General features: G+C 36.8%; 1 protein-coding gene across 1 annotated transcript; it reads right to left on the bottom strand.

The window, feature by feature from the left end:
• Positions 1 to 309: 309 nt before the first annotated feature.
• LOC113682986 (PX domain-containing protein kinase-like protein) lies at positions 310 to 16,185 on the bottom strand. The gene is made up of 21 exons (XM_027200190.2): positions 15,987 to 16,185; positions 15,823 to 15,873; positions 15,189 to 15,236; positions 12,958 to 13,047; positions 11,699 to 11,795; positions 11,394 to 11,471; positions 11,146 to 11,225; positions 10,974 to 11,048; positions 10,474 to 10,578; positions 10,248 to 10,349; positions 9,632 to 9,668; positions 8,739 to 8,784; positions 7,899 to 7,977; positions 7,467 to 7,584; positions 6,742 to 6,823; positions 5,827 to 5,875; positions 5,204 to 5,281; positions 4,285 to 4,371; positions 2,610 to 2,652; positions 2,113 to 2,160; positions 310 to 1,725 (listed from the first exon to the last, which is right to left on the bottom strand). Exons 1-21 carry the CDS (start codon positions 16,074 to 16,076, stop codon positions 1,541 to 1,543), a joined length of 1,668 nt encoding a protein of 555 aa, XP_027055991.2. The 5' UTR covers positions 16,077 to 16,185; the 3' UTR covers positions 310 to 1,540.
• Between the last annotated feature and the right edge of the window lie 7 nt (positions 16,186 to 16,192).

Here is a 16,192-nt window from a genome sequence, read left to right on the forward strand (position 1 = left end):
CACTCTTTTGATTGGGCTTTAAGGTTACCTTAATTTGCTTACACAAACTTCGATCAATGTGGTACAGTTCCATCCCATCTTCCTTGCCCTTCCCAACAACAACGAAAGAAGACTGGAGACGAGTCAGCCCCAAATTCCAATGACCATATGAGCACATCAGCAGGAGACAGCTAGTCTCGTACCTAGACCTTCCACGGCCAAGCGGTATAATATAAAGGTCCAGTAAAGTTTGATTTCGGTACATTTCAGTTATAGTTAAACGGTAGGATCTGGGTACAAGATTAGGAGATAACTAAATCATTCGTATTATTTATTTCTAATTTTCGTTTAATTAATAAATTTTTTGGTTACACTTGTACTAAAAATCGAGTTTTTCACATTCAGCATCTTCAGCGCTTTTAGCATTTATTACTACTACCGTGTGCATAATTAAGACAACTTCGTTCCCAGGCCCTCTCTTTCCTTTACAAAAAGAACCACTCCCGTCCCCAAAGTCCCTTGGTTTCTCGTCCAAAGGTCCAATCGGCTAGAGAAAACCATTGAGCTATGGGAACGAGAATGAGAGAGAGTCTGAAAAAGTAACTGGAATGACCATAAAAGCTTTTCGCACACAACGAACGTGACATTGCGAATGGAACTAGAGCATTTGTTAATCGTAAATAAGTTTTATACGTACTGTAAACATGTGACATTGGACAGCATTGAAGCATTTCTTTCAAGCTAAGGGGATTTGGAAATTATTGGACACTAAAACAAAAGAAGATTTTCACAGTCACAGGATAAATCAGATGCACTATTAAAAAGATAAATAACTTTGCATTGTTCGAACATACATCGAATAAGATCCACAATGGCTGCCACTAAACTAGATCACATTTTCTTAATTTTTTAAAACAGCAAGATTGTTCTCCTATTCGCGGCTAGGTTCTAGATTTGCGTCTAACGTAATTGGTGCTAACAATCAATTCTTGAGGCATGCCACTTTACATAATAAAGCAGAATCATCCTTTCTTTGATTTTGATATTTTTGTTTTCCTTGTTACGCTGCGTCAGCTTTAACTGCCATAAAAAAAAACAAACAAAACAAAACAAACAAACAAAAAAACAATTTGTTCAACGTATCATGAAAATATAATATCTAATCTTAGAACTGATACCTAACACCTTTCCTGATCTTCAACGGGCGCTTATCATTGGAGCTTCTCCACCAGGCAATTCAATCATAGTGAAAAATAATATGACATGAACGATAACATTGACGATAATATTAACTATAATAATAATAGTGATAACAATATTTCGAAAAATAGAACAAAACCAAATCACACATTACAAAAAAAACGAACACACCTATAAAAATGTTCTTGGGGACTTTACATCTTTGCTGTTAACATCATTATTATAATCACCAATAATTTATGTCATGTTAAATCTTGAGAACAGAATTTGAGAAGAAAATATGGAGTGATAGCCAAATTATCCTTATAAATGGACCAGTTTGGCCAGTTGGTTTCAAGCGATGATATTAAATTGTACCACCCTATAATTTGGGTTTGCTTTTGTCATTAGTCTCAGCCTTTTTTAATTTGCCTTTCTTAAAATCGCAGATGGAGCTTAATAATGCGCCTCGTTCTGATGATTTTGGCGGAGGGGCAGCTTTCTGAGCAGGAGGCTGGGAAGGAGGTGGAGGTGGTGGCACGGGGGCCTGGGGCGGAGGTGGTATGGCTACAAAAAAAGGAAAACAAAACCAGAGTTAAGTTGAGTTAAAATTGAATAACAGCAAAAGTTTTCGAATTATGCCAACAAAAGTTGTGTTAAGTTAATTTTCCTGGGTATAATATGCTGTAACATTTTCATTAATTGGTAATTCATATAAGGAATTCAAGTTGTTTAGATATTTGAAGAGGGTGGGTTGAGACGAGACGAGGCGAGACGAGGCGTGGCACTAGATTTTCTTTGTGAATTTTAGCTTTTTTACGGTCGAGCAGAGAAAACAAACAACAGTAATTCTAATGATCTTTTTGCAATATAACACCTCATTAACGTGTAAACCCGGACCTAAACACAGTGTAAATAAGCTAATCTAAACTACAAAGAAGCTTTTAAACGTACCAGAAGTTTGAGTTCGAGGAGCAGGCGAAGGAGAGGATGGCGGGCGTGCTAATCAAGAAATGATTTTCAGTTAGTCTCTAGCACCTCTAGTGATTAAGCAGCAATACCGTGGTAACATTTGGCGAATTGCTCAGTAAAAACTGAATTGAAATCGCCCTGCGCTCTCTCACATCTCCAAGATTTGTTGAAAAAATCCAAAGATAACTTCCAAAATCAGACGGAGCAGGAAAAAAAAGTGGACGGAGCAATCTACATTAGGATGAAACCGTTCAAATTGGAGGGAAACGGCTGAAATCTGCACGACTGAAATGGTGACTTTGCCACTGCGAGCTTGAGGCCACACCACGTGGATTTAAACACCGAGACCCTCGAGTTCTTGGAAGTGACAGTATTCGGTGAACCGTGGTCAAATTAAAAGTCAAAATGAAATTACTACGAATGCTTTAGTTATTCAAGACCCATGTAATCTTCACAGAAGGTTGATAAACGTTTGTTACCTGTTGTCTGTGTTGCGTCCGATAGGGATGCCTCCTTCTGCAACTGCGGGGAAAGGAAATAAACAACGATGGGTAAGGGAGGAGTGGGTGAGGCAAAGTTTTGTGCGGACAAAAAACAAAATAAAACAAGAAACCGATCATGAATAAGCCTGTGAAAAGTTGAAAGATGCCATTAAACGCAAAAGAAACAAGGGGAAAGGGCGAATTTTGTGGAGCTATGATGATAACAACAAGATCAATATTGTCAAATCTAAGGGTGACAAGAGAGGAGACGAAGGAAGCAAATGGGGGGGAGGGGGGTGCGGTTATGATCGTAGAGACAAATTTAAGGGTGAGCATGTTAATGTGGCCGAAAGTCAAGACGTTGCCATGGAGATGAAGTGAGGGCAAGGAAAATGACTGAACATTGGAAATTGAATAAAACGTTAGTTCAGAAAGGAAGTGGAGAAATCACGACTGACAAAAAAGACTTTGATGATGAAAATTATACATGTAATAACAATGACGATAAATGATGATTGTGGCGGCGATATCTTTACCTATTTTTTTTTTTTTAAGACGGATGGTTAATACACAGCTATCAAACTCTGTTCTGTTTTTGGTCTAATCTACCTCTGACATTTGGACCCTTTTCACAGATCAGTATATTAAACTGAGTCATAGACTAGCTGGCTCTGTTTAGTTGACTACCTCAAGAATATGTAAACACACAGACTGGCTAGCTTGAAGACTGATTCGTTAACTGGCTGGCTCACTGACGTATCGCTGGCTTTCCTCCTTTGTTTTTAGAATGTCACAAGGCGTTGCGTGACATTCCAAAACCTTCCTCGAAAGAGGGCGACCTGACTCTAAAAAATTTCACATTCTGACATTTATTATCTACACTTAAAATCTATTCACAATGAAAGTATGACGGTAATTTAACACCTGATAGTTCTTGTAAAAATACAACAACAAAAATAGTATATATTCATATCTGTAACAAAAGGAATATTATCGTCTACTTGTAACTTTCATATTTCCTATTCAACAGATACACTTCAACGATCCTCTACTTTACCTACACTAAACACAATCTGTATAATGCATTCCGACCACTATGCTAGCATGCTATTCCTGTAAAAAATTATACTAGCACTAATAATAATAATAGTAATAATGATAATAATAAAATGAAAATTAAACACCTTGTGTGCCTACTTTTCATCTCGTTAAAAAAAGGACAACTGGAAACCAACCTTTCCATAGAGCAGGTCGATTAAATTAACAATTAATCAGCTTTTATGATTATGATGAGCATCCATCAATTTATCTATAGTAAGCAGTAAATGGAAGAAAGTATAAAAACCCTTTGACTCCCATGATTTGATTGTTAATTCTCCTCTCTAGCTGCTACACATTTCCTTGTGAATCAGTTACAAAAATTCGCTGTTAGATCAAGATAACAGCTTCAACCTGAAAAGTCTGAGTAAGCTAATTACCTGTTTGCTGGATGATGTAGAGATATTAGAGGGAGAAATTACAAGTTAATCACATCTGGGAGTTAGAGAGTTTATTATCTTAAATATAAATATCACAATTTGTTATTTTGAAAAAACGCCGACACTCAATGTTGACAAGTGCTGGTTAAGAGACATCAAAATAACACAACAAAAGATCAAGAAATCATCTCCACCTTCTTTGCGGACTTCTTTCTCTTCTTCTTCTCTTCCTCTGACATGTGGTAAGCATGCGCTTTAGATGCTCTCCGGAACTGTCGTAACTGAAGAGAAAAATGAAAGGAAAATTATCGTATCGCACGTTCATGCGTAGAAACAAAGATTACATTTGTTACGAGTCCTTGAATCAAATGCAATGCATTGTTCAGAAACTAGAATCGAACCCGGGTCACCTTTGAAGCCCAGGTTCGATTCCAAGATTCCAGAGTGAAGTGCGATTTTTTGGCATATTCTGCATAAGATTGGTGGATTGTTAAGATTTTCCCGTTTGGAAATTTACACGGAAAACTAACGCACAGCCAGGCAAATATTGATCCCCTTTCGCATGCCCTGCTGTTGACTGCTGTGTTGTGGTTGGTTTTCTTCCTCGCCCCAAGGGTTTTCTCCGGGTAATCCAATAATTCTCCCTCCACAAAAACCATCACTACAAAAAATTAATGTAATTCCAGCTGTAGAAAACAGTGAACGAAGAGCCATTTAATGCAAGTAACTTTGCTTATTCCCTTGCATAGCATTATTATTGACAACCTTAAGCACACCAAGACGGCGACGGCAACGAGCACGTGGCGAAACAAACGATTTAATAAGCTGAGCACGTGCATTTTAAAATTATTAATTTCAAAGCTGTCCTTTGCAAAACAAGAACGCCAAAATCAGCAAAATTTGCGTGATCTGAGAAAAGGAAACCCGAAGACCAACGCAGCTCGCAAAAATTTTTAAAGATGAGGTCTGGTGCCGTTAGAGATGGTCAACACATCCAGTCATTCGTAGACTTTCAAAGTAGAATTTAAATTCACTTTAATATGGACGTATCATCCTTGTCGCCGTCCTGACTGCTTAATGTCCCTATAGTTAAAAAGCAGCAGTCATTTCTACCGTTTTTTGATCCTCCTTGAGTTTAGATTCAGTTCGATCTTTGGCTGTTTTTAAGGCTTCTTTTAATTTACTTGGAATCTACAAGGATAAGACAAAACAATATGATCAACACCGAAGAAAATTCAGTACGTACTGACCATTGATAAGAAACCAGTTACAGCTAAATTCCTATTCTTTTGCAAATACTGAACTTCGCTCAGAAACATCTTGTTCTTTAAACTTAAGTAAATTTGATGAAAACGTCCATTTTCCCAGTATTTTGACCAAGCTCACAAGCGTTTTTACCATCCCAAACATCAATGTTCCACAAATGTACTTCTTGTTTCTTTAATGTTCCTTGGATCGGTTTTTCGTAAAAACCAGATCTGAAGCAATAGCAACGACCAATCAGGAAAAAAAAGTAAACAAAACTAACCAATCAAAGCTCAAAGAAAAGCCACGTAAGCTGCCAAAAGCGCGAGAAACGCGAGTGACCAAGTCGCTGCTAGTTTGAGTTTTGCATCTGATTGGTCAGAGTTAATTCGAGAGAGTTGTGTGAGCTGTCTACACCAATCACGGTTTGAAGTAAAGAAAGAGTAGTTTTGGACTATTTCAAACGTTCCGAGCTAGAAAATTAAATTTACCTTTAGTTGAGGCTTATCACCAGCTGGGAAGTCTATGGCTGCAAAAAATCTGGAAAACAAGGGAATGATTTGACACGAATTACAGCTCTACTTAGTTGAAAATTACACTCTTCAATTAGCAAGGGATTAGACTTAATTACTAAAGGTTCCCATCCATTCTTGCTCCCAGGAACTCTCCTTCTTTTGCCCATCTCTCACACGGCGTTAACGAAGGAACGATAGAACTTCAAAGAAAGTAATGTGTGTGTATCTGGTTCGCAATGAACATGCGGATAGCAAGTTTTCCTGAAATCAGTTGGAGGTTGCTCATACGTTGTTACCGGAAAATACTGGTCAAATTTTCCACTTATCCCGACCCCCTTAAATGAGTACTTTTGCTTGAAGACAGAACTACAACGAAGTCTCTTAACCAGTCCCAAGCCGCGTGTCGCTCGATAGATCACAGTATATGATTGGCCCCTGTATCACATTACGTCAGAGGACATATCTACAATAAGAGGACATAAGTGCTACGGTACACCTCACCACAGGGAAGAGAGAGAGATCCCGGAAACGAACTTAGGTACTCTTCCCATTCATTCTTGCTCCAAGGATCTCTCCTTCTCCTGCTCCTCTCTCACCCCAGAAAAACAACCCCAGAAAAACAACCCCAGAAAAACAACCCCAGAAAAACAACCCCAGAAAAACAACACCAGAAAAACAATCCCAGAAAAACAACCCCAGAAAAACAACCCCAGAAAAACACCACCAGAAAAACAACCCCAGAAAAACAACCCCAGAAAAACAACCCCAGAAAAACAGCCCCAGAAAAACAGCCCCAGAAAAACAACCCCAGAAAAACAACCCCAGAAAAACAAAACAATAGGTTCTCTTCCACGCATGTCACAGGAACACAGGTACAGTTTTCACACTTACGGATTCGCAAGAAGATCAGCAACAGTCGGAAGTCCTGTCTTGTTACACGCCTCGTCATTTAGGATGGATAGCAACACTGATCCTGTATATTCAAACACGAGCAATGCATTAATTTACCACTACAAGCACTTGAAGGGTCACTTAAAGGATTTGATTCTTGACTACACACCAAAAGTATCCGATCAATTACCTTCAGCTTTGTTAATGGACAATGTTCAGAATGAGTGTCATAAATCCAAAGTATCATCAAGTAGCCAATGAGAACTATCGTATAAACAAGCAAACTGACTGAAGCGCGGGAAAACGCGTGAGACTAAGGCGCGGTTGGGTTGAGTCTCAAACCTGATTGGTTGAGAAGTTGGCGCGAGCTTTTTGGACCAATCACGGAGCGAAGTAAAGCAAAACCGAAGCTGTAACCGATCATTTTCGATCTTCTTTTGAAAATCACTCTTAGTACTACATAGAACTGTAGGTCTCATCTAAGGGTTTCAATAAAAGCAGATTGACAGCGGTCTACCACCACCTGCAAGACCTCTTACCGCCGTCTGTTCGGCCTGGAAGCAGGCTCTTGTGTTAGGGTTTAACCTTGCAGCAACTTACGGGTAAAGCAGCCCATTGTACCATTGGCAGACGCTTATGGAAAATATGGTACTTGTACTAGCCTATTTTAAAACTAAAATACCTATTTCATACAAGATTACTTGAATTTGTTAAACGACTCTTACTAAGTTGTAATGGACAGTTTGGAGGGACATCTTGAAGTGTACTGCTTCGCAGTGCTTCACCAAAAGCCATCTCGTACAACAAATGTGCGAAACAGTAAACATCTTCTGATTCCTTCTCCTACAGCATTGAAATAAAATGCATGAAAACAATGACTTCATCTTCACAAGAAAATTCATTTCATAACTAGATTCCGTCTCCTAACTAATCGTCATTTTTACCGGTAAGTTTTCTTCATTGGTGCACATTCAATTAGATTATACATAAAACAACTTTTTTTGCCAGAAATTTAGTCTTGACCAAAACTGATACGACATTCTTATACTAGGGAGCGTCTTATCAAAAGAATCTTAACACGGAAATCGGGGAAGATTTCGGTAAAATATGAGCAGAACTAAACAGCAAATAAATTGTTTCGTGTAAAAGTTTCATACCTGTATTTTCTTCATGGGAACGTAACGATGTCTGTGAATTGATGGAATGCCCAAGAGACCATTTTCGATTTCTAGTAATCTGAAATTAGAAGACAGAGTAACGAAACCTTTATTTTACGAATTCTTGTGATTTAATTAGAATATTATAACATTTAGCAATCCAAAAACAGTTTAATTTTGTTCAAAAGGTGATATTTGCCCCAGAGTGTAGACGTAGAGATAATGGTTCGAACGACATATACATCTTAATTAAGCAAGCACGAAGAGGTACGTGAAAGACCTAGTTCACCAATAACCCTGAACTGAAAGATCTAAGATATCATTTGTTGTTAGGAAAAAAATGAGATGAAAGAAGGGTCTGTTAACCCTTCAACTCCCAAGAGTGACCAAGACATAATTTCTCCTTACAATATCAACAAATATCAACCAGATAAGTGACGAGATTAAAGAAAAATATCAATTTGGGGATAATTAGTTGATCCAACACTAAATTCTCTGAACTAACATCATAAGAATTGTATGGTTGACAGTAAGGAGAAATACAAATTTGATCTGGGAGTTAAAGGGTTAAGAAGTTAACCAAGGACTTCAACTCTCAGAAGTGAATAACATGTAACTTCTCCTTATGATATCTAAACATTACCCAGCAAAAAGGTCATGAAAATACTCAAACTTACTCAGTAGAAGTTGTTGTTTTGATCTAGCACTAAATTTCTGGTAATTAATTAAATGTGGAGCACCTTGAGGGGAGAATTAACTATCAGATCGTGGAAGTTAGGGGTTAAACAGATTCTTTTTTTTTTTTTTGGATACTTTGATACAAGCTGCACAAAGACTTACCTACAAATATTTCCTTCCACAACGATATTTCCTGAATGTAAATGACCTGTGGATGTAGGAGATATATTTCAAGGCCTGGCACCTTGCATTTGACAAGTAAAATATGAAGTGCACATTGGGGACTGAATTACACAACTGCTGTGGCTTATCCTCGTCTTTAACCCTTTAACTCCCAAGATCTCATTGGTAATTCTCCTTACTGTCTGCCATATGGTTCTTGTGATGTAAATTTGAAGAATTTGGTATTGGATCAACTAATAATCCCCTAATTGATCTTTTTCTTTATTCTCATTACTTGTTTGCTTGATATTGTATTGATATTGTTTGGAGAATTTCTGTCTTGGTCACTCATGGGGGTTGAAGGGTTAACATGAAGCCACTAAGAGTAATTTACTTCCCTTAACTCTTTTGATCCCAACAAAGACCAAAAGAGAACTTCTCCTTACAGTTCTGATACAGTTTTGGGCAGAAGGGTGTTGAGAAGAAAGAAACACATCAATTATTGTCTGATTCAACACCAAATTCCTCAGAGCTAAATCCATATTAAATGTATAGCACACAGTGTTAAGAATTGATATCTGGATCAAGGGAGTGCAAGAATTTATAGACAAGATACTATTTATTGCATTTTGTCAGGTTTGCATTCATCCCCTTGGAGGAACAGGGGGGAGGCATTGTGCAATTGAAGTGACTTCCCCCAAACACATTGCAAATGACCTACATTATGGCTTCAAGGTGCATCTCTCACTCTGAAGTCCCCAGCCAAAATCAGACAACCTTGTGTCTAATGCTTCAACTGCACATATTTTTGTACTAGATTAATTCAAGATATGTTTAAAAAGGAAAAAGATTTCCATTGCATTTCCAAAGACAAGTCTGTGAGCATTGCTTACCATAGGGAATTCCTTTATCATGTAAAAACTTTAATGCCTGTGAAATAACAAACAGGAACACAGACTACAGTTAGCTTCTGTTATATTAGCACATGCTGTTACTTGCAAATAGCCCAAGGTCAGAATTGTGAATAAATTTTCTCTCACCTTGTAAGATCAAAGCACTCGCTAAGTTGTTTCCATGCGATTTATTTCTTTATTTATTTTCCCCATACACTGTACCTCCTTGATAGTGTTTTAGCCTTTTTCTTTGTCAGTTACACCTTTCACACATTTCTCATATCACACAGCTCTCTTCTATTGCAGCCCTCTTATATTTAAAGCCAGTTACTTTCATGCATAATCACCTCTTAAGTCAGTTTACATGATGTCGTGCCTGGTGCCACTCTCTGTTTTAGAAGTCAAGTTGGCAGTAATATATTAGGCATTATCAATATTGGGTTTTTTTTTTCCATTTTGGTCCATTTGCATTAATTTTTCATTTATAATTTGCTTATCTCAATCAATTAACTTAACTCTTGTTTATATTTTTAGTTTCAACCTACCACTACTGCTGCAATCTAATAAACAGCATTATTTCCAGTTGGAAAGATAGCAGTTTTTTGCTGTTACATACCTCTAGAATTTGTCTTCCAAACAGCTGAATGTTCTGTTCATGTAAAACAGCTCTAGATTTTGGATTTCCATATTTCTTTAGTTGATTAAGCTTTGGTCTGGCCTGTAACATTCAAGCAACAAATACTTAAAAATACAATCACAGCAACAAAGATTCCCAAAGGCAATTAACACTTGCAAAGAAACAACAAAAACAAACAAACAAACAAACAATTAAATGCATGTACCTTACAGAGACAGTCTCTAAGTGTTCCATTTGGGACAAAATTACGAACAGCTATGACTCCTTCTGAATTGCATGTGGTGAATGAAGGGGGGTATATGTAAGGATGCTGAAAAACAGAAAAGTGAGATCCATAAAAAAATATCTTTCTTCCATTTATCTTTTTCCTAAAAAAAAAAAAAAATGCAAATTGAGGTCCTCAAAAGAGACATTACACCTTAAGTGGCTTCATCCTTGATCCTCATATCCTCAATCCTCCAGCTTCAATTCTCAATTCATGATTTGCAATAGTTTCAGAGATCAGGGATTGAGTTTCAAAAAAAAACCTGTCAATTTTCTTTTGAGTGGTACTGAACATAATTTCTGAACAGCAATATTTTTTTGAGGGTAGTCTAGACAGAGTACATGCTAAATAATACAGTTTCCAGAGTCAGTCAGTGAGAAATATTTTCATTGAGTATAACATTTCTTAACAGCAAAAAATAAGAAATGAAGTATACATACCTGTAAAGAGGTCAATAACTTTAAGATAGCTTCTAGATCTTTCTCATCCAAACTAAATTCAGGACCATAGTCAGTCTAGAAGAAGAAAGAAAATTAAAATCAAAATCATATAGATTACCATGAAGGTTTTTTATTTCTGACAATTACAGTAAAAACCAGCAAAAATTTTTACCCAGGTTAGAATGTTCCTGACATCTTTTTTTGTAGGATCTGTGGGCTTTATCAAGAAAAACTGCTTCCTTAAACGCCAACCTGAGGGATGCAAGAACAAAGAAATGAATGAAAAACAATTCTGTTGTAATCCATAACATGATAAGGTGGCATCACAGGAACCTTTCTTTTTAGTATTAAAAAAAACATAATTTGAACAGACAAAATGTCTTTTTCTTTCAATTCTTTAGAAATGGAAAAAAAACTCACCAACATCAGGTAAAGGTTCAACTATTTCCCAATTGGGGACTGACCGTAAGAACATGGCTACATTTTGCATGGCTGTTTCTGTAGGGAAATATGGTAAGTTAAAAATTATTTAATTAATACTTAATGATTACCAATACCTGATTGAAAAAATGCTAGCAAGAAATTGTCTTTTTAAAAATATAGTGCACAGTACTTGATGCTTTGACAATGAAATTTCGCATTAGAGGGTGTAAAAAAAGTGAAGATATTAAGATAACGCTGTGCATGTATGCACTTCAAAATGGACAAGTTAATTACTCATCTACCTTGAAAGTCATGTGAATAATTTGCGGGATCCAGGAATCTCTTCACGGAAATGTGTCTCGTTAACATTGGGTGGGCCAGTATAAAGTTGATATAATTCTGAAAGAAAAATAGTGATCCAAGCATGTATCTGGATTACAAAGTTGACATGTGTATCTGTTCTTTTAACATAGCCCACATACAAGGCCTAACTATTTCCTAGGGAGCTGCTATGGTAAAAAATTCCTTATGTACTGCATGGCCATGCATCCATAACATGACATGTGCAGTTTCACTTCAGCTGAGAGTTTCCGCCAAGTCTAGCCACAAGGACTCAAAACTTTCAAGAAGCTAGAGTTGCTCTTGGCTGCACCTCAAGCAACTCTTATGCTCCAGTCAAGCTCTCCTAACTACCTGTGTGCAACTCTAACTAGATATACGCATGCTTAGCATGGACCAATTCTTTAACCCTTTCACTCCTAAGATACAATTAATAATTCTCCCTTTTAACTGCTTCACATTTCCTTAGAAATTGGTTATGAGAAACTTTTGTTTGATCAAGAAAAGAACTCCTACCTAATGAGTTTGAGCATTCTCATTACCTGTTTGCTGGATATTATGTAGAGATATTAGAGGGAGAAGTTATGCATTAATCACTTCTGGGAGTTAAAGGGATAAATTATTATAACATACATGTACGTGTACAGCGAAACAAACATAGCTATCAATGGGGTTTGAAGATATGGTACTACAATATAAGACTTGACCCCACAGTCCAACTGCAATTCCACACAGCTGTACCAACAATATCAATAAATTACTACCAAAATACTGAGTTGTTCAAATTCCCTCTTATCTGATTTTTTTTTTGTTTATGAGATGCATCCAAGTCAACCCTATCATTAATCCTCACATGACTAGGAGTAACTTGCATCCAATTTCTCAATACAGTATCACTACTGAATCAGTAAGAACAAAGGATATAATTGCCAATTAGAAGAGTACACTGTACTTGATATGTGAACAAATTCTCCTTGTCAGCACAGAACAAAATGTATAGAGATACAGTATGGAGAATATGGATACCCATGTTAGGGTACAAAGGGTCAACAACATTTGCCTGCCTCCCCCCCCCTCCCCACTGACCCTTTCCTCTCTCATCTCCAATGCTCCTGCCCCCCTGTTTCCATCCACACATTAGACAGTAAATTTTTTTTTAAGATATCAAATCCCCTCTACATTTTTAGATCAGACAACAGCTACTGGAACTGTATTTCCATACCTGAAGACCTTGCTGTCTTTCTGCAATAAATGCTGCATCCATGTTGCCAAATACCTTTTTTGGGGGCATTGGAAGATCAATACCTGAGACCTAAGAAGAAAAGAAAGCAGTGGTACAGTAAAATATAGTAAATGTAATTACAAGATAAAAAAGTTGGTGATATGGATGATACTAACAACAATAAAAAATAATTATAAAAAAAAAGGGTGTAACAAAATAAATTTCAAACTCACAAAAGCATTTTTTTAGACATGTTTCACCATAACTCCTGTCATCATCAGTTTAGTGTGTTGTATGCGTTCACTTTGTTTTTACCGGGTACATCATCATCATTCAAAACATGAATGAATCAATAGGGAAAGGGAAGTTATTTCTTTTTCAACAAACTACAGAATGTTTGAAACAAAGCTTTTATGTTTATTTGAAAAGGAACAATATCAAAGACTGTAAAAGTAAAAAAATGTACAGAGAATATTTGCCTAATTATTAAAAATGGTTGAAAGTGTACTCTAGCTGATGGCGATCAAGGAAACAAAATAGGGAAGCTTATTTGAATGATTGTGGTTAACCAATAGGGGCACTTGTTAGAACAGGGGCTCTTATTAAAAAATTAAATCAAATTCAAGGGGTTGCATACTAGAGAGGGTGCACTCATCGGAAGGATGGCACTAAATTGAATCCTAGAGGTAAATAATTACAGTTGTATTTCATCTGTATTTTCAGTTTAGGTTGCAAGTGGCCACTGCACAAATGACTCCTTTAATTTAAAGCAATGAGCTGTTTTGGCTGAGTCTAGAAACTTTAAGGAGAGGAACACAGGTGCATAGGAACATAAAAACTTTTGCCTGTCGACAGACATTCTTAATCACCCTGGTGGAAAAACCAGAGTTACATTTTGCATATGTAACCTGATAAATAATTTTATCAGTTATGGCATCCAGAATAGGATCTTGAAAGCTGAATTTTCATTTCTTATAAAAGAGGTAAAGAAAATCCAGAAGATCCTATTCTGGATGTGTTAACATCCCTCTGTTTTCTGACTAGAAAAAGTATTCTTGTGAGTTTGAAATTTAGTTTAATTTGATAATGGTCACAAAGTTAGTATAGGTTATAACTTGATTTCTCTTGCAATTTGGTGTTAATAATCATAAGTAAATTTTTCAAAGACAACAAAAATTGCACAAGCGCGCAGGGCAAGTGCAATATGTATTCTTTGAAAAACATTGTAGTGCTTACACAGGCAGCCCAAGCTCCAGCTGTGAGATGATCATCTTGTAAAATAAGAGTCATGGCAAAAATACAAGAGTCTGTATGGGAATATTTACAACCACATCGTCACTTCATCAATTTGTTGATGTCAAGTGTCAGTGTGGTCCCTGGTGAGGCTCAGTTTGCAAAGGAGGCAGGGTTACCATACTAGTTTTTCACTGTCTTGTGTCATGGTGAATGAGTATGTGGGTCATTAAAAACTTCTGAACTGGAAATTTTGGAAGCAAACTGCAGCTTAGCGTCATTTCATGAAGAATATTGAGTTGGTAGTGAATTGAAATTAAACTACAGTATATGTGCTTGGATTCTGCATTGGATTTAGGTCACCCAGTCATTTTGAGCCTGGATTTTTAGCTTCTTGGATTGGCATTCAGAAATTGAGTGTATACTTCTCTTTAGAGTAGTAACCCTAGAAATCCATAACTTACTCAAATAAGCTCCTTGCAACAAAGTAAGCAGTCACAAAACAAGTAATGCACTGTCAAAGTAAGGTGGGGTATTCTTAGCAAGAATTGGACTATATTTTTTTATTCCTAAGAGCAGCCATAAATATTCCCAAACAAACTCTTGCATTTTCACCATGACTCATCACTCTTATTACACAAGATGATTGTCCCACAGCTGGAGCTTGGGCTACCTGTGGTGCTTATTACACCAAATTGCCAGAGAAATCATGTTATCACTTGTTAATAATGTACATGACAAAACATCACAGGAAGGTAGGACAGATGAAAATTTTGAAACCATGGACATGTTCTTTGTAATTTGCACTTGTGTTATAACTTTGCACTTGTGTTACATGAAAATGCATTAGTTATTACCCAATCAGAAGAGCATAATTTTTCATGTACATTATTAGAGATGTAACAGTGTGTATGGATTCATTCTACATGGTTATCGTTCCTTTCTTGGAACCAGCTATTACATAATGATGCACTGAACCAAGAAGAGAAGTAACAAACCTCTAGGGTTGATTGTAGAGTGACAAAATCACTATACCGGTGTGCAACCTTGGAAAAAAAATAATTTGATTATTAGAAAAGCAATAGTTACTCTGTAATTTTACCCAAACCATCTCCCCCTTTATCAGTGAAATGTTATCTTTCATTCAAACATCGCATCAGTACTTAGCATTTCGAATTCATTCTCAAAATGTTATTCAACAGCAGAAAACAAATTTTAATAATTGATTTAATTTAATAATTGTCTCTATATCTTTGACCACATCTGAATTCAAAATAAACTTCCATTTGTACATCGGACAAGCTTTGCAATTAATTCTTGCAATCTGTTGTATATTAAGGGCTTGTTACAGTTTCGAAGGAGTTTTCGGAATTTCAGGCGTGATAAATTGAAATAAATTGAAGCGAGATCCTGTGGTTGTTTGTGTGATTGAAATAGCAATCACAAAATATTTGTTGGTAAACGTGTTAACCTGAATTATTGGGAAAAAATTCCGCTTAATCATCTCGATCGATGACGAGACGCAAATCTCCACAGAGGTCGAGTCGCACATCTTATTAATACCCGGAAAATCTACACCCGGCGATTACTGAAAATAATTTTAAAACTGCAAATATGTAAAGCTTAACAAACCTGCCACGAGTCTTCTTGGTTGATACCCCTCTGCACTTTCATAATATAATCCTACGAGGTAAACCAACAAGGAAAACAAAATATATCAAGCATGCAAATATGATTGGAAAACAGTACTAAGCGCTCCACATTATCGGCTAGCTGTAATGTAATACAACTCTTACCACATGGTCTTTCTTGGCAATTCCCTCGATTGTGCACATCATCGGTGTTGTGTCATTAATGACATTCCTTTTTCTAGGGACTACAGCCATTTCTAATCAACGTTTGTTAGAAACAGCTAAATCACCTCTGAGAGTGTTTTCGTCAGTGACTTAATCGCCGAGAGTTTCATCGTCTAATTAGATGCACTGGGAACAAACTTTCGGGC

This window comes from Pocillopora damicornis, chromosome 5, assembly GCF_964200805.1.
Source record: "Pocillopora damicornis chromosome 5, jaPocDami1.2, whole genome shotgun sequence".
Lineage (NCBI taxonomy): Eukaryota > Metazoa > Cnidaria > Anthozoa > Scleractinia > Pocilloporidae > Pocillopora > Pocillopora damicornis.